Consider the following 26,536-nt stretch of genomic DNA (forward strand, 5'->3'; position numbering starts at 1 on the left):
GCCATGGGGCCCATGTGGTGTAGCTTCTTTTGGGCTGAGGCCTGGATTTGCTGAGGTCAGGAGGGCAGTGTGGATGGCTCTGAGAGACGAGGGCTCCCTCCCCTGGAGTCCCCTCTCCAATCTCAGAGGGAAAAGACAAAGGAGGCGTGCTGCCAAGGTGCAGAATTTGCCTCAGGCAACTAAATTTATTAGCAAGAAAAAATTTTTGTCAGCCCAGTGCTGACCAACAAAGTACATCGTTAATAAAGGATAACAAATCTGTCACTTAATTCATAAAACATACCTCAAGCAGTTACAACTAAAAATAAAGTTGGATTTTTGTTTAATTTAAAAGCCTCAAAAATAACAAGCAATATGTTTTTAAACATGTAGTAGACACAATCGTCTATTATACAATATACACTGTACACAGTAGAGCTTGGGCCGGTCGGCGGGTGAGATGAAGGGGGGAGGGGAGGGGTTCAGGATGTGGAGGTGTTTTTATCTGAATCCAGATTCGAGTTGAAATGCTATGTCATTTAGAAAAGAGAATTGCTAGAGTGAGAAAAAGATTCATATGCTCATCATTGCCCCCCAAAACCCTAAACTGAAAGCAGGCATGGGGGAGGTGAGTGACAAGGACAGGAAGAGGGGAGCAGTTAAATAAAACTTCTTTAAAGCACACACAATACACAGTGTTCATCATCTGAAGTAGAGTATAAGGCAACGTTCTCCATAGAAAAAGAGGGGAGTCAGGGAGTCTGTGGGTAGCTTTACTTTTTAAATAGAAAGTTGGAATGTGCTGGAGGAGAGTGTGGTGGGGCTGGGGCATGTGGAGTGGAGGCGGATGCCACTGGTGCCCTGGGTGCAGGGCCCCGGGGCGTCCGCGGTGGCTGGTGGGGCCAGGGAGGTGCAGGAAAGGGGCATGGCACGATGCAACTCCGGCAGTGTTGGGGGGGCTCACTTTGCTCCTCGACGGAGTGAAATTCATGTTTTTCCTTTGGAAATAAGGGTTCCCACTCGTCCTGGTTTAGAACGTCTCATTGGGCACGGCCAGTGTCCACAGTCTGGGCAGGCCGGGAGCTCGTGGTGAGAGGGAAGGGCCAGGGCGGCACCAAAGGGTTCAGAAGGAGGTGAGTACGGGGCAGCAGAGCCCCTTCCTATGAGGACAGTCGCAGAACAGGAGGGAGGGGCTGAGGGCGGGCCCAGGGCAGCCAGGGCCTCCTTTTTCCTGGGGGCCCAGGTGGGACACAGATGGCAGACTGCATCTTCAGGGCCTCCCGCCTGAGCTGGCCTTACAAGTTCTTCGTGACCAGGTGGGTCTTGTAATGCTTGGTGAGGTGGTCGCTCCTCATGAAGCGCTTCTGACACTGGGCACACTCGAAGCGTTTGTCCCCTGGGAAGAGGAGATGCCCGTCACTTACAGAGCCCATGTGCAGACCCTGTCCCATCCCCGAAAGAGGAAGAGCACATGCGTGGTGAGGGGGCACCCTATAAAGCTGGTGGCGCCTGGTCATCATACTCTGCCCGCCTCCTGCTGACACCTTTGCTCCTGACGGCCTACTGCTCTGAACCCTTTGTCAGTTTTCCTTTCTCCTACCCGCCACTGGACATCACCCCCAGTCTACTTTGTTCCTGTTCCTTGTCCCTTGCCCAAGACACTGTATTTGTGCCCCTGCACCTGGACTCTTCCCACGTAGGCTGTCGCCTGCTTTCTTCGCCTCTCTGTCCCTCTGACTCTAACCCTGCCTCAACATCTTCCCCTCTCAGGAAAACCCCGTTCCTCCCTGACCCGCCAGCCTGAGAGCTTACTTGGCCCAAACCACCCCGACATGGGTGAGGTCAGCTGCTGTTCTGAGTATTTACTATTCAGCATCAAGGGGCATGACCCGCCTCGCCACACTGGCCAGGAGCCTGAGCTTTGGGTCACGTGTCCCCATCCCCAGTCCCAGGACAGGGGTCTCTTGTGCACACTGGGGGCATTCACTATAGCAACAGTTCTCAAAGCATGTGCTGTGGACCACTGGAGAGACCCAAGACAATTTAGGTGGTAGAGGGATGAATATTTTTCATTTTTATAGTTTTGTGTTTATTTGCCAGTGCATTAAAACATATAACTATGACATCAAGCCTGTCATGTAAAAATAATAGTGGTTGGACATAAATGAGTAAAACTAGTGACATGATTTAAGCAAAATCATTCATTCAGTAAATAATGGTGGGAAAAGCAGTGTGGACTAGTGGTGAAGAGTATGGACTTGGGAGCCAGAGGGCCTGGGTTTAGCTGTGAGCCCTGGCGACCTCTCCATGCCTCAGTAAAATGGGCATAACCAGGGCTGGCCCTGTGACCTAGTGGTTAAGTTTGGTGCACTCTGCTTCGGCGGCCCGGGTTCAGTTTCCTGGTGAGGACCTACACCACTTGTCAGTGGCCATGCTGTGGTGATGACCCACATACAAAATAGAGGAAGACTGGCACAGATGTTAGCTCAGGGCAAATCTTCCTCAGAAAAAAAAAGGGCGTAACCAAAGTACCCTCCCCACAGAGATGCTGTGAGGCCTGAATGAGTTAACTGTAAAGTGCACACTACAGTGCCTGGCACACTATGCCAGTGCTTGTTAAATAAGTGCAGCTACGGCAGAAGTCACCAAGGCTGTGAAGGCAAGTGACATCACTTCAGGCAACACTGCTAAAAGGAATGGCACAAAAGAATTTCCTGGGTAGTCTTAGACCCCCAAGAAGACAGTCTGTGGCTCTTGCTCAGTGTGGCAGTGCCTTGGCAGGGCCAGGAATCTTGATGTCACTGAGGGCAATGGAGCGGGAAGAGGGGAGAGGCCAGGAGCAGCCCTGTGTGGGTATGGGCGTGCCAGGGCAGGGGTCGGGGGTGAGGGGCAGCCCTGTGGGTTGATGCGCCGCTGGGGAGGGGGGCAGACCTGTGTGGGTGCGGGCGTGCCGCTGGAGCTCGTCACTCCGTGTGAACCTCTTTCCACAGAAGAACCAGTTGCAGACAAAAGGCCGCTCGCCAGTGTGCAGGCGCACGTGGGCCCGCAGCAAGGACGTCTTACGGAAAGTCTTGCCGCAGTCGGGGATGTGGCACACGTGCTTCTTCTTGCCTTGCTCTCCAGACCTGGGCATTGGGTGGAGGGTGGGGTGGAAGGAATGGAAGAGGAGCGAGGGAGGAGGTAGAAGATGGGGGCAGGACAGCATGGAGAACGCATGTGGGGTCAGGTCAGAGAGCACGGGAAAGGTGAGGAGGCCAGGTGGCATGGAGGCACCACCTTGTCCCCTCTCAGTCTATGTCCCAGGGAGGAGCTTGGGGAACAGGAGACCCCATGCTTGGGGTCTGGCCTCTCTCCTCAAATTACCTCTTGTCCCCATCCTTGCAGTTGGGACATGTGCAGGCCATGCGGCGCCGCTTCTCCCCGGGCTGGGCCTCTCCCGCCAGGGCCTGCTCCATCTGCAGCTGGATCTGGGTGGGGCTCAGCCCGCTGATGGTCAGGTTGTTCCCAGAAACATTCTGCACCGTCAGCTGCTGCTGCCCTGTGGGGAGGAGGAGGGCTCGGCTCAGGGTGAGGAAGCCTGAAAGGGCAGAGGAGGGAGCCTGACACTTTTCTTCCCTTCTGCACGTGGTAAGGATGATAGTCATAGCAGCCAAGACTTTCAAGAGCCTATCACATGCCAGATACCATTTTAGAGACTGTAAATGTACTCACTCATTCAACCTTCATAATCCTATGAAATAGGTACTATTATACCCCTTTAGTTGAAGAAACTGAGGCTCAATAACATATCAAGGTCACAGAGCTAATAAGTGGTAGAACCTGGATCTGAACCCAGGCAGACGACTTCAGAGTCAACGCCCTGAACCACTATACCGCACAGGCTGAATTCCCTTTCAGACGCTGCCCACGTGACTTCACCTGGGGATGGTCTGGTCTTGGAGTGTTTCTTCCAGAGCCTCCTCCAGCTTTAGGCCCTTGTGAGGGACCATCCCTGCTCTCAGGAAAGTCTCCAGGGGTTTGTGTTAATAAGAATGAGAAAGCAGTTCCATGGGCTTTGGAAACAATCCAGCCCTCTAGGACTCAAATGAAGCCACTGAAAGCAGGAGTGGCACTGACATCACACTGGTGTCCCTCAGTGGATTCCTCCTACACCGGTAAACCGAATGCACAAAGTACCATAAATTCATTTAACAACAAAGGGAGGAGTTTTCAAAAGCTCCCACTACCTTGAAAAGTGCCCTTCACCCAGCTAAAGAATGCAAGGAACTATTTTTCCTAGGTAGCTACAATTTTCTTTTCTTTTTTTATAACTTGTGTGTGTGTGTATGAGGAAGACGGCCCTGAGCTAACATCTGTGCCAATCTTCCTCCACTTTATGTAGGACGCCACCACAGTGTGGCTGGACCAGCGGTGCTAGGTCCACGCCCAGGATCTGAACCTGCGAACCCTGGGCTGCAGAAGCAGACTGCATAACCACTACACCACCAGGCCAGCCCCTACAATTTTCCTTTGATTATTCACAAGGCTGCTTTCACACCAAATATTGCCAAATATCACTGCTGGAGAGCAGCACAAGCCATTCCCACTGCCAAAGGCTCCTTCCTTTCCTCCCCATCTTAACTCAAGGCTTTCTCCTTCTAGAAGCCTTCCTTCAAGTTCCTTTACTGGGAACCTCCCTTGAACCTCTGCCTTTGGTCTGGACCAAGCTAACATGTGTTTGTATGTTAGTTGGAGTTTTCCTGAGTACATCTTACTTACTCCATCCTATTCAAGTTCTTCAGCTGACAGGTGGGACCAACACGTGTCTAAACTATCTCACAGGGCTACTGTAAGGACCAAATGGACGTGCTTTTAAGCTTGAAGCGACGAGGCACACGTAGGGCAGTATCCTCACTGTTGTTACTGGGAACCCCAGGCTGGCCCCCAGCTCCCATCTGCGGGGCACACAGGCACGCAGCCCATGTCCCAGTCAGGGGCCTGTCCTCACCGCCAGTGTTGGTGATGGTAACGGGCACACCCTGGACCTGGACACCGTTGATGTTGATGGTCTGCATGGCCTGGGCCGCCGCCGCCAGCTGGGCTGCGTTCAGGCTGATGACGCTCCCGGCGGGGGCAATCTTTGGCAGGGGACGCTCTTTCCGGAGAATTGCAGCCGAGTGCTTTTTGCTGGTCCCGCTCAGATGGGGCGCACGGGATGCAGGGCTGCTACAAGTGGTGGTGGAGGCGGCCGCAGCTGTTGCTGGAGGGCTGTCCTGCACAAGGACTGTCTGTACCTCACCAGAAGGCGTACGGATGTAGACCTGGGAAGGGCCAGAGAGAAAGAGTCAGGGCCCCAGGAGAGACTGGGCTCCTGGCACCTTTCCATGCAGCATCAGCTCCCCGTCCAAGCGAGAACTGGGAGCCCCTCTTTGTCCACCCAAGTCTTCTCCAACTGGCCCAAACTGACATTCATACACAGCTGACGTTCAACAAACGGATGATGGCAAATGCTGACTGTTGATTTGAAACGAAACATTTAATATACTTAGCATGGAAAGATATAATTGCCAAATCTCAGAACTGGAGAATTCAAAGGCAACTAAAAGATGACCTCACGAAAGATGCCCTGTGAGTGACTATCAAACAAATGAAAACCGCTCTGAGGAGGCACAATTAGTGAGAAGCAGTTCTTGTCCAATTCAGATTGGCAAGGATGGGAAATAAAATCTAATGCTCACTGTTGGTGAGACAGCGGGGAACAGGCGCTCACTCTCACGTTAGGAGCGGGAGTGGGAAGTGGTCTAGGCTGGCTGGAGGGAAATCTGGGTGTATCGAAAGCCTTAAAAATATGCTTGTTAGAGCCTGAGTGGGATGAGAAGGGCATTTGTGGGGAGTGGCAGGAGCAGCCCGGCAGGCACATCAGAGCCCCGGCAGGTGGAGGTGTCATGGGAGAGCTGAGATGGCCATGGGAGGCTTGCTCCATACCGGGGACTGATCCAGACAGGAGACAGAATGAGAATGAGAGCGAGCTTTCTTACTGTCAGAGAAGGGAGTTACAAATATGGAAAGGGAGACAACTAGAATGAACCTTGTGGTGTCGGATGGGAATAAGAGGCATTGGTGAAAGCTCCTGGGGTTCAATAAAGATAGATACACAGATAGAGAAATATGGACAAAAACGTGCATGTATTTTTATGTATATGTGTATATATGTGTGTGCATGTTTATAGCTATGTGTTACGTATCCAGGAGCTCACCTAGCACCCAGGCCTGAGCTGCCAAGTCCCAGGTTCTACTCAAAGGACCCAGAGCTCCTTGGAGGAATAGCTGATTCCAGGACTGGGGGCAGGCAAAGTACAGGAGCTTGGAACACCTGCTGTATCAGAAAGTAAGGAAGTGCTCAAAGAATGGTGGGGACATATGAAAAGGACACAAGAGCCAGCTTGAAGGGCTCCCATTGGCCAAATATGGGACAACTTGAACATCAAAATAATAATATTAATGGATTATAACCCACTGAATAAAATAGGAATCTGAGTCCATACTGACATAAATAAACAAATAGAGGAGAAGAGAATGATAGAATTAAAAAACTGCTCTCAGGGACTGGCCCCGTGGCTGAGTGGTTAAGTTCACCCACTCCACTGCAGGCGGCCCAGTGTTTCGTTGGTTCGAATCCTGGGCGCGGACATGGCACTGCTCATCAAAACCACACTGAGGCAGCGTCCCACATGCCACAACTAGAAGGACCCACAACGAAGAATACACAACTATGTACCGGGGGGCTTTGGGGAGAAAAAGGAAAAAAATAAAATCTTTAAAAAACAAACAAACAGGGGCCGGCTCCGTGGCCGAGTGGTTAAGTTCGCACGCTCCGCTGCGGCGGCCCAGGGTTCGGATCCTGGGCGCGGACATGGCACCGCTCGTCAGGCCACGTTGAGGCGGCGTCCCACATCCCACAACTAGAAGGACCTGCAACTAAGATATACAACTGTGTACAGGGGGGGTTTGGGGAGATAAAGCAGGGGGGAAAAAAAAAAGATTGGCAACAGTTGTTAGCCCAGGTGCCAATCTTTAGGAAAAAACAAAACAAAAACAAACAAACAAAAAAAACTGCTATCATATCCTCCAATGAGAGGAACCAAGACTCCTAGAGAAATGGGTGACCCCCGGGCCGGGGTGGGAAAATACAAGCCCTGAAGGACTGACACATGCTGCGACATGGATGAACCTGGGAAATATTATACTCAGGAAAGGAAGCCAGTTGCAAGAGATCACCTATTGTATGATTCCATTTATATGAAATGTGTAGGCAAATCCATAGAGATAGAAAATGGATTAGTGGTTTCCAGGGGGTGGGGGATGGGAAATGGGGTGTGACTGCTAAAGGGTACAGGGTTTCTTTTTGGGGTGATGAAGATGTTCTAAAATGAGACAGTGGTGATGGCTGCACAACTCTGAATATACTAAAAACCACTGAGTTGAACCCTTTAAAAGGGTATGTGAATATCTCGATAAAGCTGATAAAAAAGAGAGTGTGTCATAGGGACACAGGAGCCAACTTGAAAGAGCTCCAAGTGGCCGAAGCGGGAACAATGTGAATAACACAGTGCATAACATCGTGTTGAATTACAAGCCAAAGAATACAATAAACACTCCTGAGTCCCTGCTGATATAAATGAATGAATGAATAAAGACATAAATGGAGAAGAGACAAATCTTCCTCAGAGAAGAATTCCAAGTAATATTATGCAGATACTTTCCCTTCCAGGATGTACAGCTTAATTCTCACCTCCACTCCCATCCCTGAAGGTGGGAGACTAAGCGACTCACTTCCGAAAAACAGAGCAGAGGAAGAGAAAAGCAGCAGCTTACAATGAAGAAACCTGGCAAACACCACCTTGACGAAGTGATAAAGGTGACATCAGGACGTCCCCCTCATGTGATGAGATGAGGGGGCATTTCGCCTCCATGGTTGTTTTTCCAAAAACCCATAACCCCAGATTTGGGGACGTCCTACAGGATACCTGACCAACGCCCCTCAAGACTGTCAAGATCATAAAAACAAAGACTGAGCAACGATCAGATCAGAGGGGTCTGGGGAGACATGCCCACTAAGTGCGACATGGTACTGGACTGGGTCCTGGAACAGAAAGGGGACATTGATGGAAAAACTGGTGACATCCAAATCAGGTCTGGAGTTTAGTTAACAGTAATGAACCAATGTCAGGTCTTAGCTTTGACAGCTGTACCTGGTAATGTAAGGTGTTTAACTATCGGGGACACCAGGTGAGAGGTACATGGAAATTCTCTGTACCACCTTTGCAACCTTTCTGTAAGTATAAAAAGTCAGTTTAAAAAATATCATAGTAAAAGATACTAAAACAAGTGGGCAAAAGTCTGATGAGGAATGGGGTATTTACATAGTCTCGAAGTATCTCCCTACAAAATACTAATTCATTACAAAGAGGAAAAAAGTAACTTTAACGTGCAGAAATCTGCCCAATCTCACTCTAATCACCACCAGTAATGGGACAAAATGAAATCACGCACCCCCTTTTAGGATGCAGTGAAAACAGCATCACTTCTGTGATATTTCTTCAAAAGAAAACCCCGCACAACCTGCATCTAGTCACGAGGAAACATCACACAAACCTAAATTGAGGAACATTCTACAAAATAACTGGCCTGTAGCCTTCAAGTGTCAAGGTCATGAAAGTCAAGTAAAGCTTGAGGAGCTGTTCCAGATCAAAGGAGACGAAGGAGGCGTGACAACTCAATGAACGTGTCTGGTGCAACGTGATGCTGGATGAGATCCTTTTGCCACGAAGGAATTACTGGGGCAAGTGGTGGGACTTGAACGGGGTCTCTGCATTAGACGTTAGTGTGTTTCACTGCTGATTTCCCAGGTTTGGTGGTTGGATTCTTGTGTACAATGTCCTCGTGGGTAAGAATTTCATACTTTGTATGAGGCCCTTGGAAGTGCTGAGATCATGGTGACAACTTATGCTTAAATGATTCTGGGGAAAAAAATTCTTTGTAAAAAAGAAAAATCCTGCTGGGATTCTGATTGGAATTATTTTCAATTCCCCGATTATTTAATAGGACTGTGTTTCTCAATTAAAAGCAAAGAAATCTCATGTCATCTCTTTAATAAATACAGAAATTTCATTTTCAGTTTTTTGGTATGTGCCCCTTTTGCGAATCATTGCTATTTTCTGTGTATTGGAAGTTTCTGTTACTAGAACATTTTTTGTTCATAATATAGAGCAGGAGTCAGCAAACTTTCTGTAAAGGGCAGAGAGTAAATATTTTAGGCTTTGTGGGCCATGAAGTCTCTGCCTTGTAGAGCAAAGGCAGCACAGATGGGTATGTCTGTGTTCCAATTAAACTTTTTTTATGAAAACAGATGAGTGGGCCAGATCTGACCTGAGGGCTATGGATTGACAATCTCTGATACAGAATATAACACATTTTAAAAAAAATGTACATATCCTTTGACCCACTTTTAGGAATTCATTTAGCTCTAAGGTTGGAAACAGCCTAGATACACAGTTAACAGGGTATTAGCTGTATAACAGACAGCACCTCAGGATAGCAGAATACTATGTCATCCTTAAAAGATAATACTATAGCTAAATCTGTCTACGTGTGTATGATTATTTCCTTAGGAAGACCTGGGTTTAAGCCCTGCCTCCGTCAACCTCAAGATACAGAGCCTCAGGGAAGGGAGGAGCAGCACTGTGAGGACAAGTGCGCCTGAGCCAGTACCTTCACCTTTGAGGTACGTCTGATAATGGAACCTCACAGATAGCGTAATAACTAAATTAAACAATTTATAGAAAATCACTTGGCAATGCATAATATGCCAGAAGGGAGGGGGCATTCGAAGGCAGGCCTCAGATTTCCTCCTGCATGACTTCCACGTCCACAGCTCAACCTCAAGGGCACTTCTCCACTCAGGAGATGGCCCAGCTTCCTACTGTCACTCACTGTGATGCCTGGGTTCCCTCTCTACAGACAACCAGATTATAAATTCCTCAATGGCAGGAACTGTTTTTTTAAAAGAGATCCTTGTCCCCAATTTTAATTGTAGCCCCTGCCACGCGTAAGACACAGGGAGTCAAGGCAGAAAATGGAAAAGAGTGTGGGGTTTGAAATTTGAGTTGAATCCTGGCTCTTGTCATCTATGCTCTACGAGATTTGGATACTTTATAACTTCTCTGAGTTCCAGGCTATCCATCTGTAAGATGGGCATAATCTCTGGCCTTTCGTAGGCATAAACGAAGAATACAACCTGCTCACAGAGCCAGATTCCAGAGTACGAGAACACCTCAATAAATGCCCAAAATAAGAACGTTCTCGTTGAAGTTAGCACCCCAGATGAACCCAGCCTAAACGTTCTTGCTATCAAGCTAGGCTGCTGCTTCCTGCTTTTTTCTTGTCATTAACAATGATCAGCATTTTGCTCATTAGTGTTCTTACTTTACATCAAATTCTATGGTTCTGACTGGAATTTTTTCATTCTTGCTACCGTTCTGAGTAATTCTATAATAAAAGATAAATTTTATTATTAAAACATATATATCTGCCCCGTACTCATCCCCGCAAAAGACTTGCATAAAGAAAAAGTGGACCAAAACATAGGTACACAGGTCTGTTTCATCTGATTTCTAGAGACAAGCTGTACGTGACCCTGTGAACTGAAGAGACTCCATTTGTCAGGCAGAAATAGCCACTCACTGCCCACCCCCAACAATCCTGACTCCCAACACTCAGATCAAATCGGAAGATGCATCAGCATCATCTTCGAAAGCAAGCTCGCGAGGGGTAAGGGAGCATTAGCTGTTCAGTGCTAAGGAGAGGGAGGCAGGCGCACAGGGTGTGCGTGGTACCTGAGTAGGTGTCGGCTCAGCTGCCTGGATCTGAAAGTTCTGGGAGGGCTTCTGGGGGACGGTGGGGAGGGTGGCAGATGCCGCCTGCACCACCCGCAGGGCCTGCTGGGGGATCTGCACCACCTGCTGCTGCTCAGCCTTGGGGGGCACCACCTGCACCTGCTGGACCACAGCTGGCTGGCCCCCTCCTGGGCTCTGAACGATGAGCAGGTTGTTTCCTGCCTGGATGATGTTGTCTGCGGTGGTCTCAATCAGCACAGTCTCCACCTGCTCAGCCACAGCCACGGGGGGCTGGCAGGCGGGAAGACTCTTCTTCCTGGCTTTCTTGTTAGTCTTAGACAGTGGGGTAGGAGGGCTCTCCGTGAGGAGCTGAGTGGGGGCCCCGGTGTCGCTGGTGTTCATGAGGTTGTTGACAGGCAGAGTGAGTGTCACATTGCCACCCCCACCTGTCAGCTTGACCACATTGGCCCCGCTCTGCACAGGAGTGGTGGTGGTACTCGACTTCTGGACAGGGGCTGGCTTGATGGGGACGGGCTTGTGACTGGATGGTGAGGGGGTGATGATGGCTTGGTTGGTGCCAGGGATGATCTGGATCTGGTTGGTGAGATTAGGCTGTACTTGGATGGTCTGGGAACTGCTCGCCTGAATCTGAGGGACCGCCTGGTACTGGATGTTGGCATTTGATCGGGTCCCTTTGTTGATCATGGTGGGATTCTGGATAGCGAACACCAGCTGCCCCCCAGGATAGGACGCACTCAGTTGTGACCCCTGAATCTGAAGTATGTTTCCTTTGGAGGACAAGATTCCAAAGCTATTCTTGCCGGGACTGAGAGGGAGAGGGGCAGGTTTGATAGGGACGAGTTTCCGCGGTGTGGGCTGCGGGGGAGCAGGAGGCGTCACAGCAGCTTCAACAGCTGGAGGGCCAATTTTGCTACATGTTGCAGCAAGCAGGGCTAAGGGAGATGGCTGGGAATCCTGCAAAAAAGCAAGTAGAGAAAAGGAGTGAGACGCGAGGGCCTGCTGCCCGGCCGCCCTTTGCGATCCTCTCTTGGCAGCCTCTTCCGCACCTCTGGGGTGGGCAGGGCATCAGCATCCTCCCCCTGCAGTGGCTTCTGTCTCCCCTTCTCTGCTGGTTTCTCCATTGAGTAAGCAAGCGAAAGAGGGGAAATGTCTTTCTCAGAAAGGAACTTTCCAGAAGCAACCCGTGACCGGGTGAACTAACGGCGTCAGTTGACCACTTATTCCCCACTGGCCTTTTTTCTCATGGGGACATGGAATCACCCTCAGCTCCTCAATGGAGTTCCATTAGCTCACCACAGGGATTAAGGGATCCCTGACTCCTTAACTGAGGGAGGACTGAGGAGAAAGAGAAAGGGAGGGGCACCAGGAGGAACAAACCCTTTTCTAAGTTTTTTCCAGCGTTTGGGACATGACTTTACTGACTGGGGAGGGCTGCTCTTTCGAGGCTACAAGGAAAGAGCCTCTGGAGGGTGGGGACACAGCCTCTATTTTCCTTGTATGGTCAGTGGAGATTATGGAAGGGACCTTGAGTTTAATTCTGCTTTTCCCCCTGACCCAACTGTGGCACCTTAGGTAAGTGGCCATGGTTTCTTAGTTCAGAAAAAGTGGGCAACTGAACCTTCCCCGGTCTCTTATCCTAACGTATTTACAGTGAGCCCGGATAGAGTTTTCAGTAGGGGTTTAATGTTGGCTTCAGTGCGTCCTTCCAGGCTGAGGCAGCCCCCAACCCTCAAAGCCCAGTGCCCACTCGCCTGGGTGGTGGAGGCGGCGGGCTGCAGGTAGTCACTGGGACTGACAGCGGCAGTGGCAGCCATGCTGGTCTGTGGATCTGCTGGAAGAAGAGAGATGGAATGATGCACAAGACGCCCAATAAGAATCTCAGCCCCCTGGCCTCAGACTGTCTTCCTGCCTCTCTTTCCTGCTGCTTCTCCAGGAGAGGTTAACGACCTTCCCCACACGTCCCCACTCAAGGTTAGCAACCTGCATCTTTTTTTTTGGTAGATGACCTTCTCTCCTCAGACCCAGCCATCTGAGGCTGTGAGGACAGCTGGTCCTGCCTCCACCAGACTGTCCTCTCCAGCCATCATAAAGTCTGGGATAACACGAAGATACCGAGACTATAGCAAGACCGGCTTCAGGAACTAAGCTGTGCCACCTAATGGAGCCTCTCTGCTGGGCGCGGCTGACTCTCCCAAGCTAGATCAGGACCCATATATGGTGGGTGGGGGACCCCCCCCCCAGCTAATCCTCCAGCTCTGACTGAGGCTCCCCGCTGTCCAGATGTCCAGCCAGCCTGGGAGAGAAGCATCACTGGCCAGGATCGCTGACAAGGAGGACACACCCGCTCCGTGGGAAAGTCTTGGGTGCCCTGTGCTCAGCCTTCCCCACAGAGGCACAGTGGTCCAGGTGTCCATCTGTAGCACAGGGGTAACTGCTGTAAGCGCATTCACACTTTCACGTAGGACAGCAGGTATAGCCCCATAGGTATCACCCAGACCAAGAGAGCTAATGAGTATAATGAGAAGAATGAGAATATACTAAATTCTATTTTTGTTTAAATGTGTATATATTTCTATATATGAATATACCAGGAAAAAGTCTTTAAAAATGCTAACATGTTAAAAGCCATTATCCCTATGGTAGAATTTTGCTTCACTTAAAGAATACTTCTTGTTTTTCTGTACTTTCTCAGTTTCCCCACACATACTCTGTTGCATTTTAAAAGTACAGAATGGTGAGGAAGTGATGAAGGGAATCTCTACTCTGAACTTAAGTCTGACCTAAGAGAAGTACACCATAGTAAAACTGAAATCATGAGAATCACGAAGGGAAAGAACAGAGGCAGACTTGTATCCTAGACCTTTGCAACGCAGATTTCAGGAAGTACAGAGACAGGAAGGACATTACTTCAGAGATGCGGAAAGGCAGACTGGCTCCAGCACTGAGCCCCTGTTGGGCATCTGGCGAGAAGAGAAGAGAGGTCAGGAGAAAGAGGGACCACTCGAACCATTCACATTTTGGCTGGCCTGTGGCCCTTCTCTTTGAGAGAATGAATGATTCTTAAATGGGAAAAGGTGAGGGGGAACTGAAGCCCAGGACAGGTGATGGGCTGGCAAGGCACACGGATGCCTTAAGTGGTTTCCAAGCCTTAGGGCCACAGCAGCTGCACTCCAGAGAAGGGAGGCAGGGACTCTGCAGGCACACTAGCCAACCATAGGGAGCCAAAGGGCAGCTCTGGGCAAAATCCTATAGGTAGATCCTGAAACATTAGACACTGAGCTCTGGCAAAACTGTAGAATAAATGAGGAAAGAGTACTATACTACGATGCCGAGCTGAGGAGGCAGTGATCACAAGGGATAAGCATGGGGTTGCAAAAAAACAAGGCATGCTGAGCACATCTGTTTCTTTTTTATGGGGTTTTGGGTAGAGACATCAGGAGAATGATATATACTGTGCATTTTATTCTGACAAGGAGTCTGACTGAAATTTTCATATTCTTATGAACAAAGAGGGAAAAAACTGCAGGCAGGATGACAGTGTTGTTTGGGGCTAAGCTGACCAGGCCTCCCGGTCAATGGTGAGATACACGCCATCCTGAGGAGGTGGCTGGTGCAAGGTCAACCCAGGTGTCTCAAACTAGGCTGGGTTCCAGGACCAGGTCTGCAGGCTTCTTGGAGGCTCATGCTTTCTCTACCAGAATTTTTTTTTGTTTTTTTGAGGAAGATCAGCCCTGAGCTAACATCTGCTGCCAACCCTCCTCTTTTTGCTGAGGAAGACTGGCCCTGAGCTAACATCCATGCCCATCTTCCTCCACTTTATATGTGGGATGCCTACTACAGCATGGCTTGCCAAGTGGTGCCATGTCTGCACCTGGGATCCGAACCGGCGAACCCTGGGCCGCCAAGGCAGAGCGTGAGCACTTAACCGCTACGCCACGGGGCCAGCCTTCTACCAGAATTTTTATTCTCGTATTTTCATTGTGATGATCATTTTTTTAAAACGAACATATATTATAGATCACCAGGTGACTGCTGCTTAACTAAGATTGCACGTTTCTGGGCCTGTGTGTATGTTTATGACTGTACTGGTGCCAAGTGGCACCACTCTAACTGTGTGGGCTAATTAATTCTGCATATTTAATTCATGATACATTTGTGCAAAGTGAGAGATGCCGGCTCTTCAGAAGTGTGGGAGGACTGTGTCGCTTGGCACTAGACACTGCACGGTGGGCGTGCAGAACTCAAGGAGCCCAGGATGTCAAGTCTATGCTGTGCTTTCACTGACAGCAGCGATTCGGGTTCAATCAAACGTTGTCCTCCCAGAATGTTGTTGCTGATTGAATTTTACTGGCTTTTTTGTAGTTATTTAAGTTTATAGGCCCTAGATTAATGAGTTGATAAACAGATTTATGTGCGTACATAATTAAGTAAAGTTGTAGTGTTATAATGAAAATCTAAGTTGACTCAGAAACATTTTCCCTCCAGAGCAGTGGTGTTCAAACTATTCAGACCATGAACCAGTTATAAAAACAATTTACATCAAGGCCCAGCGCGCGCTTCCCTGCCTGCGCTCATGCGGGGACTTTCCTGAAACGGAACGTGCCCTTGCTACACGTGATGCACTTGATATTTTCCTACTCTATTTCAGTTTTTGAATGCGGTCTTGATTCACTAAATTGGTTTTGTGCCCTAGAGGCTGGAAAACGCAGCTTCAGAGTAACCTGTCCACCACTCAAGTTTGGGAAACTGCAAAGACCTAGAGGGCAAGTGAAATTTGCAGATGTCACAAAACCAAGGATTGTAAACATGAGTGTCTGTATTAGGGCTCAGAGGGAGCTTAAAAAACTGCCATGTGCAGTGCCTGAAAGCATGAGGCTCCAGACCTAATGAGGACTCGGGCATCAGTGGGGGCGCTGGGGCCTTCCTCTGAGCCTCACTGCACCATCTGTAGAACAGAGGTAGTGTCATCCTCATGGGATTCTGAGAGGCATCAGGAATTGATATGAAAAAGCATCGAGCACATAGTGGGTAATCAATAAATGGTGGTTTAAACTTTAAATTGAGTAATACTGCACTTGGGTTAAGAAAAATCACATGCATAGAGGACAGGAAGACAGGGCTTCACAGTGGTTCTCATGCAAAAACGCCCCAGTGGTTTGGACTCAAAGCTAAATGGGAGGCAAAAGAATCTAGATGTGGTTGCCAAAAAGGCTACTGCAATCTTGGACTGCATTTCCAAAAGTCCAGTCACAGGAGGAGAAAAAGAACAGTCCCTTTTTAAAAATTCAATTTATTTAAAGTAAAAAAAAAAAACCAAAAAACCCAAAACAGTTCACTCTTTTTGTAGTTTTTGGGTTTTTAGTTTAAATAAATTGAATTTTAAGGAAAAAGAAAAAGAACAGCCCTATCATATTCTGCACACTTGGGCGACGCCGGGAGTGCCAGGTTCAGCTCTGAGGGACATTGTGAAAGGGGGATTTTCACCTGGAGCTTGTTCAGAGATGAGGAGCAATGGTTGTGACCAGGATGCCAGAGCAGCGATAGTCACCAGGGTATTTATTCCACATGTGGGTTCAAAGGGTAGAACCAAGGCTTTAGGGTGGAAATTTCAAGAAGGCAGATTTCAGTGCAACAGAAGTGAGAACCTTCAAAAGATGGAGTCAGTTGCCTTTTGAGGTAATGTCCTCCCTTCTCTGGAATCGTTTAGCCAGAGGCAGGATGTGTGTCTCTGTCAGAGATGGGATGTCTAGATGGGGTGGGAAGCTGGACTAAATGATCTTTAAGATTCTTCTAATTCTCAAGCCATGTTGCCGATGAGAACCTAAGAGGAGTTAGCTGCTGGCAGGACTGGGCAGGGCAGGCAGGGGGTCTCCCAGGAGGCTCCCCTGGGCTCAGGTTCTCTTGGCTAAAATTGGTGCATGACTCTCCCTCAAGACATCCTCTGTTATGAAATGGAAGGACACCAGGACAGGAGAGAGTGCACACGAAATGAAAACCAGCCTAGTGCTTCTTACTCCTCTCCCTTTCCCATCTCCCTCTCTCCCTCCACAGTCATTAGTACCCTGGACTCAAACTGTCCAGAGACCGGGCTGGGCTGAGTGAGTGTTCGGTTAGAAAGTTAGAGCCGACTCTGCTGAAGCACGGGGCAGACTGCTGGTGCTCGACGTTGCATCATTTCAGTTTGGTTTCATTTTCTTCTCCAGCTGGCTCTTGAAATACTCCTCTATTTCTCAAACCAGTGTTTTTAAGTATCTCCCCTAGTGTCACTCAGAGCTTTGTGGCCCCTGGGCAACCCAAACACAGACTGATCTCCCTGCCATTGCAGAATTATACCCTGGGATTAACCATGAAAGGGAAAAGAGAAGCATTTCCAGTTGGTGTTTGGAAATGAAAAGTGGTTGAGAAGTAGCGTAAATACGTAACTGCAAGACTATGATCAAAGGTACTTTAGAACCTCATTAATTTGGAACCTTATACTTAAAATGTGTAATTTGAACATAAATTGTGCTTAACTTTTTCCTTCATACTACTCAAAGCGAGGCTAAATAGTGTATGAAGAGACTGCAAAGGGACTCTTAAGCATAGTTATGTAATTGTTTTATACCACTTCCACCATTTTAATCGTACCATTTGCTTTTAACAGTAATTTATATCCGGTCCTAAAACCTACATTTAGCAACATTGGTAAGTGGGATTACTGCATACTCTTGAAAGTTAAAAAGCTGCATTTCTTTCAGAGTTCTATTATTCAGACTTTTCATTAACTCAGGTTGGCTAAAACTTTCCCAACAGTCCCTGGGCTGGTGAGGTTTTAGTGATTTACTACACAAGCAATAGTAGATCCCTTAGGCTCTAAGGAAAACGTCCAAGGGCATCAAGGCGTCCAGACACTGGGTGGACAGGGGTGTCCAGTGCCTGATGAGACCACACCTGACTTTCCTTTTCCCATAATGGAAGTCAGTTTAATTCCAAGACCAGCAGAAAAGCATCCCGTGAGTGTCTCGGCTCTTGATATCTGGATCATTCATCTCCACCTCCGTCCCCTCCAGCTACAGCCTTCTCTTCTTCCCTCCTTGCCAGGCTTGGTGGAGAGGCTGCCAGCGCTCTGCTGTCCCCCTCCTTCCTCACCTGCTCAGTACATCCAGCCCTGTGTGGGCCTTCCGCTTGGGCTGGCCACAGAACTTCCAACACTGAGCCGTCACCTCTGCCCATTCTCTCCCCAGCTCTCATCCCCAGCCACCAGGGGCCTTCTTTCAGATCCTTGAAGAGCCTTCATCTCTGCTGCTGCCCTTTCCTTGCTTAGAGCTCTTTCTTCTCTCTTCACTAGCTAATGCCTCCTTACCCTTCAGGTCTCAGCCTGGTTTTTCCCCAGCAAAATTTATTGAGAGCCCACTATCTAAGCGGCGTGGCATTGCCTCAGAGAGGCCTTCCAGGACCCCTGAGATGAAGTTAACTCCTCTGGTAACTCCCCACCCATTAAATAATCATGGGCTTAATGTCTCAGTCTCCCAGACTCACAGGAGGGCTCCCCAGGGTGAGCCAGGTCTGTTTTCACAGCTGAACTGCTCCACCAACCCCAGTACACAGCACAGGGATTCTTCAGTGCCCGCGGGCTGAATAAATAGTGAATGTCTTTGGTTAAACCAGCCTTTCTTCTGGTATTTCCAATCACAATGAAACCTGAGCATCACCCTCATCGACAATCCATCATCAAGTGCTCATGATTCTACCTCCTAAATATCAACCACTCCCAGTCTACTCATTGCTCTCTACCTCCATCGCTTTTATACCAGAAATACTGCCCAAAGCCTCCAAAATGGCTTCCCAGCCTCTGGCCTTGCCCCCTCTGATTCAGCCTCCACAATGTGTCAGAAGAGTCTTTTTAAAATGCAAATCCCATCCAGCCACTCCCCAGATGAAACCCTTCAATAGCTTCCAAATGATTTTATGATAAGCTTCTAAAGGCCAAAACCATCTGTCCCCTCTGCTGCTCCCAGCTACCTCTCCTACTGGGTCTCTGCCCTTCAAACTCTCCGGACACACACTCAGTTTTTTTCATTTCTGGGACCACAACACACTCTCTCACCTGGAGCATAAGCACGCTCTCTCCCATTTATCTGGCCGACGCCGGTCCTTTGGAGCTCATTTATAACCCAGAACACCTTTCCTGACCTCCCCCCCCACCCCCCGGTCTGGGGTGAGTGCCCCGCTATGTACTGGTGTACAGGCACAGACTGCGTCTCTGTCCTAGGGTCTTTCCAAGGGCTGACTCGGGGAGCACCGAGCAACAGGAAGAGGCCTCAGATGGGACCCCTGAGCCCTGGCCCTCAGACTAGGGCAGTTCCACTGTCTTTCACCTGAGAACGCTGTTCCTGAGACAGAGGAATGAGAAAGAAAGGGCCCAAAGAAAGAGCACAACAGTAGGCTTTAGGAAGCTCCTTTCCCTCTGGAGAGGACCTGGCTCAGCCCCCACAGCTGGGCCTTGGGGCTACCCAGCTTCTTTGCCTCGTGGGTCCCTACCATGCTGGCTATGGCTTTCCTGGCCGTCTGCTATGGTGTTTCCCCTAGAGGAATTTCACTCCGCACAAACAGTCCTTCTGCTGGCTATTTCGGTCAGCTCAGCTGGGCCTGAAGCCAGCGAAAGTTTCAAAGCCCAGTCTTTCCCAGTTGCCTAGCCTGGAAGAATTCAGAGCTGGTAAGGGAAAAGCAAGCCATGGCTGGTTTTAGAGCAGGAAGTTGGACTTCAAAGGAGTTAACAAATGGGCTAAGAGAAGCGGCTTGGATGGCAACACAGATTGTGAAAGACCCCAAATTGCACTAAGCATTTCTGAAAAGCAAGTCTCCAGCAATCATAATAACCATATAAAAGAGCTCAATAACAGTAAAAGACATTTCATTGACTTTCATTAAATGAGAACAACTCTGGGCGGCGGCTTGCGAACGCCACAGGCCACAGGAGGAAGATGAGTAAAGAATGGAGATACTGTCCACCCAGACACCTCACTGAGCCATGCGCCCTCCCTCCTCCCAACGCTGACCCCAGCCCCAGCCCATAGCCCTTATGTATGTGTCCACAATTTCATCAACAAGTTAAAATGCCCTTCGTCAACTAAGATCCATTATTTTCTCCTCCTTTTCAAGCAAAACTCCTTGAAAGAGTCGCCTATACTTGCTGTCCCTCATTTCTCTCCTGGCCAGTCTTTCTTGAACCTGCTCCAGCCAGGCTGTCCCCTCCCCACCCACACCACAAACGCTGCTCATGCCACCAGCAACCTCCACGTCACTAAGTCTCGGTTAATTCTCAGACCTCATCTTCTGTGTTGATCTGACAGTTGACCCCTCTTCCTTCTTGAAACACTTTGTTCATGTAGCTTCCAGGACACACTTGCCAGGCTGGCCTCCTGCCTCTCTGGCTGCTTCTTAAGACTCCTTTGCTGGGTCCTCTTCTCTCAAATTCTAAATGGTTGGGCTGCCTCAGGGCTCCGTCTCAGGACCTATTTTTCTTCTGTCTACACCTATTTCCTGGGTGATTTCACCTGGTCTCATGCCTTTAAAAACCAGTAACATATAGGTTCTATATAATGATGACTCCCAAATTTCTATCTCCAGACTTGTATATCCAACTGCCTACTGACATCTCCACTTGGATGTATTAATAAATATCTCAAATCTAAGTAGTCCCAAACAGGGCTCCTGATATCTCCCTAATTCTGTGCCTCCTGCAGACTTCCTCACTGCAGTGAATGGAATGCCATCCTTCCAGCTGCTCAGCCCTAAAACCTCGGGGGTCATCCTTGACCCTTCTTTCTTCCACATTCTACATTTGGACAGTCAGCAACACTTTCAGCTGTACCTTCAAAATATATTCAGATTCTGATTGCTTTCACCACCACCTCTTGTTATGACCCAGGTTCAGGGCCCCACCCTCTCTCGCCTGGGTAACTGTTGAAAGCCTCCGAGCTGAGCTTCTAACCTTGTCCCCATCACGCATCCAGAGTGAGACCCATCAAACTTAAATGAAATCATGTTACTCCTCTGCTCAGAGCCCCCCAATAGCATCCCATCTCCCATTCAAAGTAAGAGCCAAAGTCCCCCGAACGTGATACAGTGACCTGTCTCCCATGACCTCTCTGACTTATCACCATCACTCTACTTCACTGCTTCAGCCACACTGGCCTCCCTGCTGTTCCTGAACATGCCAGATAGGGCCCCTTCTCAGGGCCTTTGCATGTGCTGTTCTCTCTGCTTGAGTTCTTGCCGTCTGCCCCCCACCCCAGACTGAGCAGGGCTCAATCCCTCCCGTCCAGGGTTTTATTCAAATGTTGCCCTTCTCATGGAGACCTCCCCTGACCATCCTAAATAAATTGCACCTCCTCACTTTCTTCCTGTTCTCTATTATTTTTCTCCTTAGCACCTCTCATTGTCTAATATACATTAGTTACTTATTTATTGTCTCCCACTAAGATATAAGCTCCCTAAAGGCAGACTTCTCTCTGCCTTACCCACTAATGTACCCCTGACCTGGCACATAGCAGGTGCTTAATATATATATGTTGAATGGATGAATGAATGAATCCTGGAGACTGCAGAGTGGGAGAACCTAAACGGAGTTTAAGAACCAAAGGAGAGAGCCTGCAGATCTGCGTATCCTGGTACTAGGCTGGGGTCCACTGGCCAGGTCAGCTCAGCTGACCCAGTCCCAGATGGAACTCTCAGCCCCACCAACAACCTCACACGGACAAAAGCCTGTGCGTGGGCCAGCACAGTCCACTCCTGCTCCTGGACAGAGCCCTCAAAGCCCCCGCCTCAACCCCACACACCAAGCACATGTCAGTGCTGCTTTCAATTCACATGTACTGGGGGGGGAGTTCTTTTCCGAGTGAGTTAAGATAATGAGGGTCCCTGCTATATGAATACCTCTTATCTGTCCCTACCCTGAATTCCTTTTCCCAAAATGTGATGGTGTCATTTGCTAGTCTGCATCCTGCCTGGGTCACACTCCATCCTACTGGAAGAGACTCTGGAGAAGTGAGTGGGGACACGGGGTGGCAGGGGATGGTAAGAACTCCTTACTCTGACAGAAGCAGTCCCAGGAAATGGTACAAATACTGGCCCTCAGAATTCTGTCTTGGAGAACAAGAGAAAAAAGGAAGCAAGATACACTTTTTCCCCCCTAAAGAATATCATTTTGTACAAACACACGCTTTCTGTGCTTTGGCACATTTATTTCTGAGTCACTCCCACATTTATCCTGGGCTAGGATCAGTCCTGAAATGAGCGGTGACTTCATTTCCCCTGAGAGGACAGGGTTGGCCTACCATTTACTTTTCTGAAGGCTGGGAATGTTTTGGTCTACTTTTAGGCTAATCTGAGAAGACTTCCAATTAGACATTGACCAGGGGCAGAATTATTCCACCTCCAATCCCATGGCCCTGCCTGCTGTCTCTGATTCCCTCCTGATACTCTCTGAGGCCGCTTTGTGATTCCACCAAGTCCCAGAGGAGAGGTAACAAATACCCCAAAGAGGAAGCTCTAGAAAGAGGACATTGGGAAGCGTGCAGGCCAGTGCCTGCTCGTTCCTGAGCCACTTTCAGCCCATGGCTGAGATGAAAGAGGCCACCAAACAGCCTAAATCATGGCATAAGGACAAACTGGCATCTCAGAGCCGTTAGCATCAAAAACAACAGTCACCCAAGCTAAACCTCTGCATTGCGATGTGGTGGGACTTTTGGCTAGGTACAGCACACAATTCTGATGTTGAAACAAATTGTAGCCAAGGGAATGAGATGCCCAAAGGAAGGATTCAAACAGTGGGTCTGCAAGCATGCTCTTCCTGTGACACAAACAGCCCTGATGCCTCAACACTGCTGGGAGCTGCTCACAGAAGGTAAACCTAGAAGCATCTAAACTAGGCACTTAGCCCTCTATGCTCCTAAGCTGCTCCTGAGCAGAGCTTGTCTCCCAAGAGCACGCCAGCCTCAAGCCCACCCCGAGGAGAAGCACAGTAACCCCCTGTGCCAGTGGTAGCCTCAGAGCACCCGAGAGCGCGCTTCCTAGATGTGTAGTGGAAGCCGCAGCTCCCCGAAGCTTTGAGTGCTGACTCTGAGCTTGCCCCTGGGCTCTCTTTTCAGTGTCCCCTGAGGCAGCAGAAAAATCAGTTTTCCAGTTCAGAATCCTGTCAACTGGAACAGATCTACCAGGACCACCTGGGCGCATCTCCTCAAGGGCAATCTCTGATCCCTTTCCTACTTAGGCTCACAATGCCCTTCACTTAGTAACATTCCATGTTTCTAGCCTCTTCATTCATCTTTCCACCCAGTTCCAACAGATAACTGACAGCAAAGTGAGACCTCCCCACCCAGAGGTCTCCTAAGAGAATGATGCTAGCCAAAAAAAGATATGCTGATAAATCAAGGACGAACTTCTTAAGAGAGAGAAATTTCAACTACATTTCAGAAATATAAAGATCTAAGTGCTAGCTCTATGAAGGAAGAAATACAGAGAAAGCTTTTTCCCCCTCCTTCAACAGGTCTAGAAGTCAGAGAAGGAGTTGCATGTGTATCCAAAACAAAAGCAAAGCACAAATAAACAAGCAAGAACATCAAGAAATGCATTCCATAATGATGTCCATTTCTCAGTCCAGCTTGTACTGGTCCAGCATGTAGGCCACGTGTTCCTGATTTAGAACTTGCTGGGAAGAAGTTCACAAATCCAGTGAAGCTGCCCAAAGGGACACTCCGGACGTAATAAACTCCTAAGAAAGTATTGGAGCTTCTCCAAATAGATTTTACTCTAAGTCTACAGCCAGCAAAGTTTCAGAATGGACCATGCAATTGTTTAAACTCAGAAGTGTCCACATCACTCTATTTCTAAACTTTCTAATACTCCAGGCACCGTTTACAACTTTAAAGGTGTTTCTCCACATCTTTCATTCTGTGGCCAATGCCCCCCGACCCCTCCAAAATAATTCCTAAATTTTTCAATCTTTGGAAGTGAGGCTTCCAATTTGTATGTATACAGAGAACAGAGGGGGTGAAGATAATAAGTCTTAGAAGAAGAACATGCTACATTTCCATCACAGAAATGGGGGTGAGCAAGGTCAGGAAGATTGCTGAACCCAAGTCAACAGCAGGGTCTACTGGCTGGCTGCGACAAGCTTAGAGTGTCTCCATAAGGGCCCTCGTTGGGCGATACTTGCTTAAAGCAAGTTTGGGAATTATCATATACCTATGGCAAAGGACTGTTCAGGCTATAAGGGACCGTGCAACTTCTCCAAAAGGCTGCTATTAATGAACAAAAGAACTAGGAAGTTCAAGGCTAAGATACCCCATCTGCTGTTATGCCATGAAGCTCCTTTACCCAGACATTTGCCAAAATCTTCTTACTACAGCTTCTTCTCTCCTTTGACAGACCTCTAGAGGCCCAAACTTTAAGAGAGTCTGAGAGAAAAATGCTGGCCAGCCTATGTGCTGTCAACGGTGATGCCAAACTCTTCCTCCTGGAGCCAGCTGTCCCCGCTGGGCAGTCAGATAAGGATCCAGTTATGAACTAAATCTACTTGGGTCTCTTTGGCCAAGAGACTGTGTCTTTAAAAGCATACCTCAGGAGGTTCATAATTGTGTCAGACCAGCTTTTCTTTTTGCCTTGTTGTTGCTGCTTTTAAATGAAGAGGGTAAGCCTCTATACAACCAAGTGGAATAACCAGAATTAGAAAACTTACCAATTGCCCCAGTCAATGAGAATCCATTTCCAACAGGTATTAATGCCTGTTAGAAGCCACTGGAACATTGACATCATCAGCCCAACTGATAGGTTGTCTGACAGATTCGCCCCCTTCATCGCACACAAGAATTTAAAACAAAACAAGACACTGCAGTTATATTCATTATTGCAGACAAGAGGTTTCTTTGTGTTATTTATCAAAATTACTCCTATGGTGTGGACTCCACCATCATTCCCTTCACAGCCTCTCTGTGAGCTGGCCAACACCCTAAACGTTCTAGCCCTAAAAATCTTATCCGAAATACCAACTCAACACTTCGCCCTCCACGGTGATACTTAATCCCTTCTGGGGTACAGTATGCAACTTTTAGACAGTGCATGCCAGGGTACCTTCACACAGTCATCACCCTTCTGCCTGCCAGGAAAGCGGTGTCATGGCAGACCATGGGCCAATTCATTGCTTAAAGCAGATCTCCTGGGTCCTGCCTTCCTTTCTCTAGGAAACAACAAAGAAGTGAACAAGAAGTAACCTCAGAAGAAGAAAAAAATTTCAGGAGAATGTGCACTGAGGAAAGCCAGACTGAGTCCCTCTGGATCAAGTTAATTAAGAAACAATTAAACTTGACAGTATATCGGAATCAAAACCAAGGAATGCACTGAGGACAGGCTTCTTAAGTTGCCCAGAGGAGAAGACACAGTTCCTTTTCACTAAAATTGGAAAGCCACCGGAACATGAGCCAAGAAGCAGGGGTAGGCGGCTGAGAACCATAAGTCAGCAATGGGCACGGAGGTGGGGTGGAGAAAGTAAGTAACCATTTTGTTTTATTTCTTCCGTCATTCCTTAAGTTTGCGCCTGGCCTTTGGGATTCAGCAGTCCGCCCCCCGCCCCACCCCCCACCCCCACGGGACGTCAGAGAACAGGCTGGGAGCTCTGTCAACAAGTTCGTAAAGCTCTCACAATTCTGCTAAGAGCTCGCAGATATCTAGCTGGAAGCTCAAGGATCCAAGTGAAAACATGACAAGAAGGTTTTGCCCACTCGGCAGTCTGAGGCGAGAGGTCATCTGCCTAGGGAGCGCCTTCGTGTCCTGACAACAGCTCTCGATGGGGACACATCGGTACCCGGGTTGGCTGCTGTGCTCAACAGTACCCCTGTGGTCTGAATTCCAAGCGTTCCCTTGGCCCCTCTGCACTCGGGAGAGCGCTGAATCCCTGGTGGGCACCTAGAGTTAGGGTGCAGGAGGGTCCCCCGAACACAGGACAAGAGCGAGGGGCGTGGGCCGCCTCCTCGGAACAGAACCGGGCAAGATCCACGCGCCGGGCAGCGCTGAGGAGGGTCGGCGACCGGGCACCGGGGGTGCCAAGCCCGCCCTGGGTGCCCGCTCCTCTCGCCAGCCCCCGGAAGCGCCGCGCTCCCGCCCAGCAGGCTCCGAGGGGGCGGGGAGTCGAACGCCCCCTTCCGGGTGCCTCCGCCCGGCTGGCCATCCCCGCTCCTCCTCCGGGCGGGAATCCTCCCTCCCCCGCCCCTCCCGGAGCCGGGCCCCGGCGCCAGGCCCAGCCCCAGGGGGGAACCCCCGGCCCCGACTCCCCGTCCCTGCGGCCTCTGCCCGTCTTCCCGACCCTTGGGGGCCGGGAAGACCCCACCGGCAGCGGCCAGGACCCACCGCTCATTACGACATCTTCCTCTCTGGCCTCCGCCGCCTCCGCCGCCACCGAGAGCCTGACACCGCCCGCCTAGCACCCGCCAATCCCGGAGCCCGCGACCGCCCGAGCGACGGCAACGTTCACCAATAAGAGTTCAGTACATTGGGGACCGACAGCACTCCTAACCAATCAAAGAGAGGCATCTAGAGCGACGTTGGTTTGGCCAATAGACCTGTGAAATGTCACTGATGGACGGTAGAAGGCACCAACCGGAAACCTACCCAAGAGTGAACGACGT

The 26,536-nt window shown here is 49.2% G+C and overlaps 1 protein-coding gene and 1 long non-coding RNA gene across 6 annotated transcripts in view; one reads left to right on the forward strand and one right to left on the reverse strand.

Annotated features, from left to right (window-relative positions):
* LOC106826360 (uncharacterized) overlaps window positions 1-26,536 on the forward strand; it is a 36,593-nt gene that overhangs the window by 7,146 nt on the left and 2,911 nt on the right. The window contains exons 3-5 of one of the 3 annotated variants that reach the window (XR_001396865.3): window positions 9,630-9,742; window positions 10,636-10,788; window positions 12,876-13,501. This is a non-coding gene — a long non-coding RNA (uncharacterized lncRNA). Of the gene's footprint in view, window positions 1-9,629; window positions 9,743-10,635; window positions 10,789-12,875; window positions 13,502-26,536 lie in introns of those variants that run through there. The other 2 variants (XR_011493810.1, XR_011493809.1) reach the window with 2 other exon arrangements.
* On the reverse strand, window positions 152-26,359 carry SP2 (Sp2 transcription factor). 3 transcript variants are annotated; one of them, XM_014833657.3, is made up of 7 exons: window positions 26,259-26,359; window positions 12,626-12,705; window positions 10,854-11,828; window positions 4,967-5,279; window positions 3,343-3,517; window positions 2,911-3,104; window positions 152-1,375 (listed from the first exon to the last, which is right to left on the reverse strand). In XM_014833657.3, exons 1-7 carry the CDS (start codon window positions 26,263-26,265, stop codon window positions 1,275-1,277), a joined length of 1,845 nt encoding a protein of 614 aa, XP_014689143.1. In that variant the 5' UTR covers window positions 26,266-26,359; the 3' UTR covers window positions 152-1,274. The 3 variants fall into 3 exon arrangements, with proteins under 3 accessions (XP_014689143.1, XP_014689144.1, XP_044600293.1); XM_014833658.3 differs by having other exon boundaries at window positions 12,626-12,702; window positions 26,259-26,354; XM_044744358.2 differs by lacking the exon at window positions 26,259-26,359 and adding an exon at window positions 24,595-24,708.

This window comes from Equus asinus, chromosome 13, assembly GCF_041296235.1.
Source record: "Equus asinus isolate D_3611 breed Donkey chromosome 13, EquAss-T2T_v2, whole genome shotgun sequence".
In the NCBI taxonomy this organism is placed as follows: Eukaryota; Metazoa; Chordata; class Mammalia; order Perissodactyla; family Equidae; genus Equus; species Equus asinus.

Bases quoted from the DNA above. Each gene is read 5' to 3' on its own strand.
- SP2 (XM_014833657.3), bottom strand. The intron at 11,829-12,625 runs GCGAGTGGGCAC...GCTTTTTTGCAG, and splicing joins CCGCCGCCTCCACCACCCAG to GATTCCCAGCCATCTCCCTT. The intron at 3,518-4,966 runs GTGAGGACAGGC...TCCTCCCCACAG, and splicing joins TACCATCACCAACACTGGCG to GGCAGCAGCAGCTGACGGTG.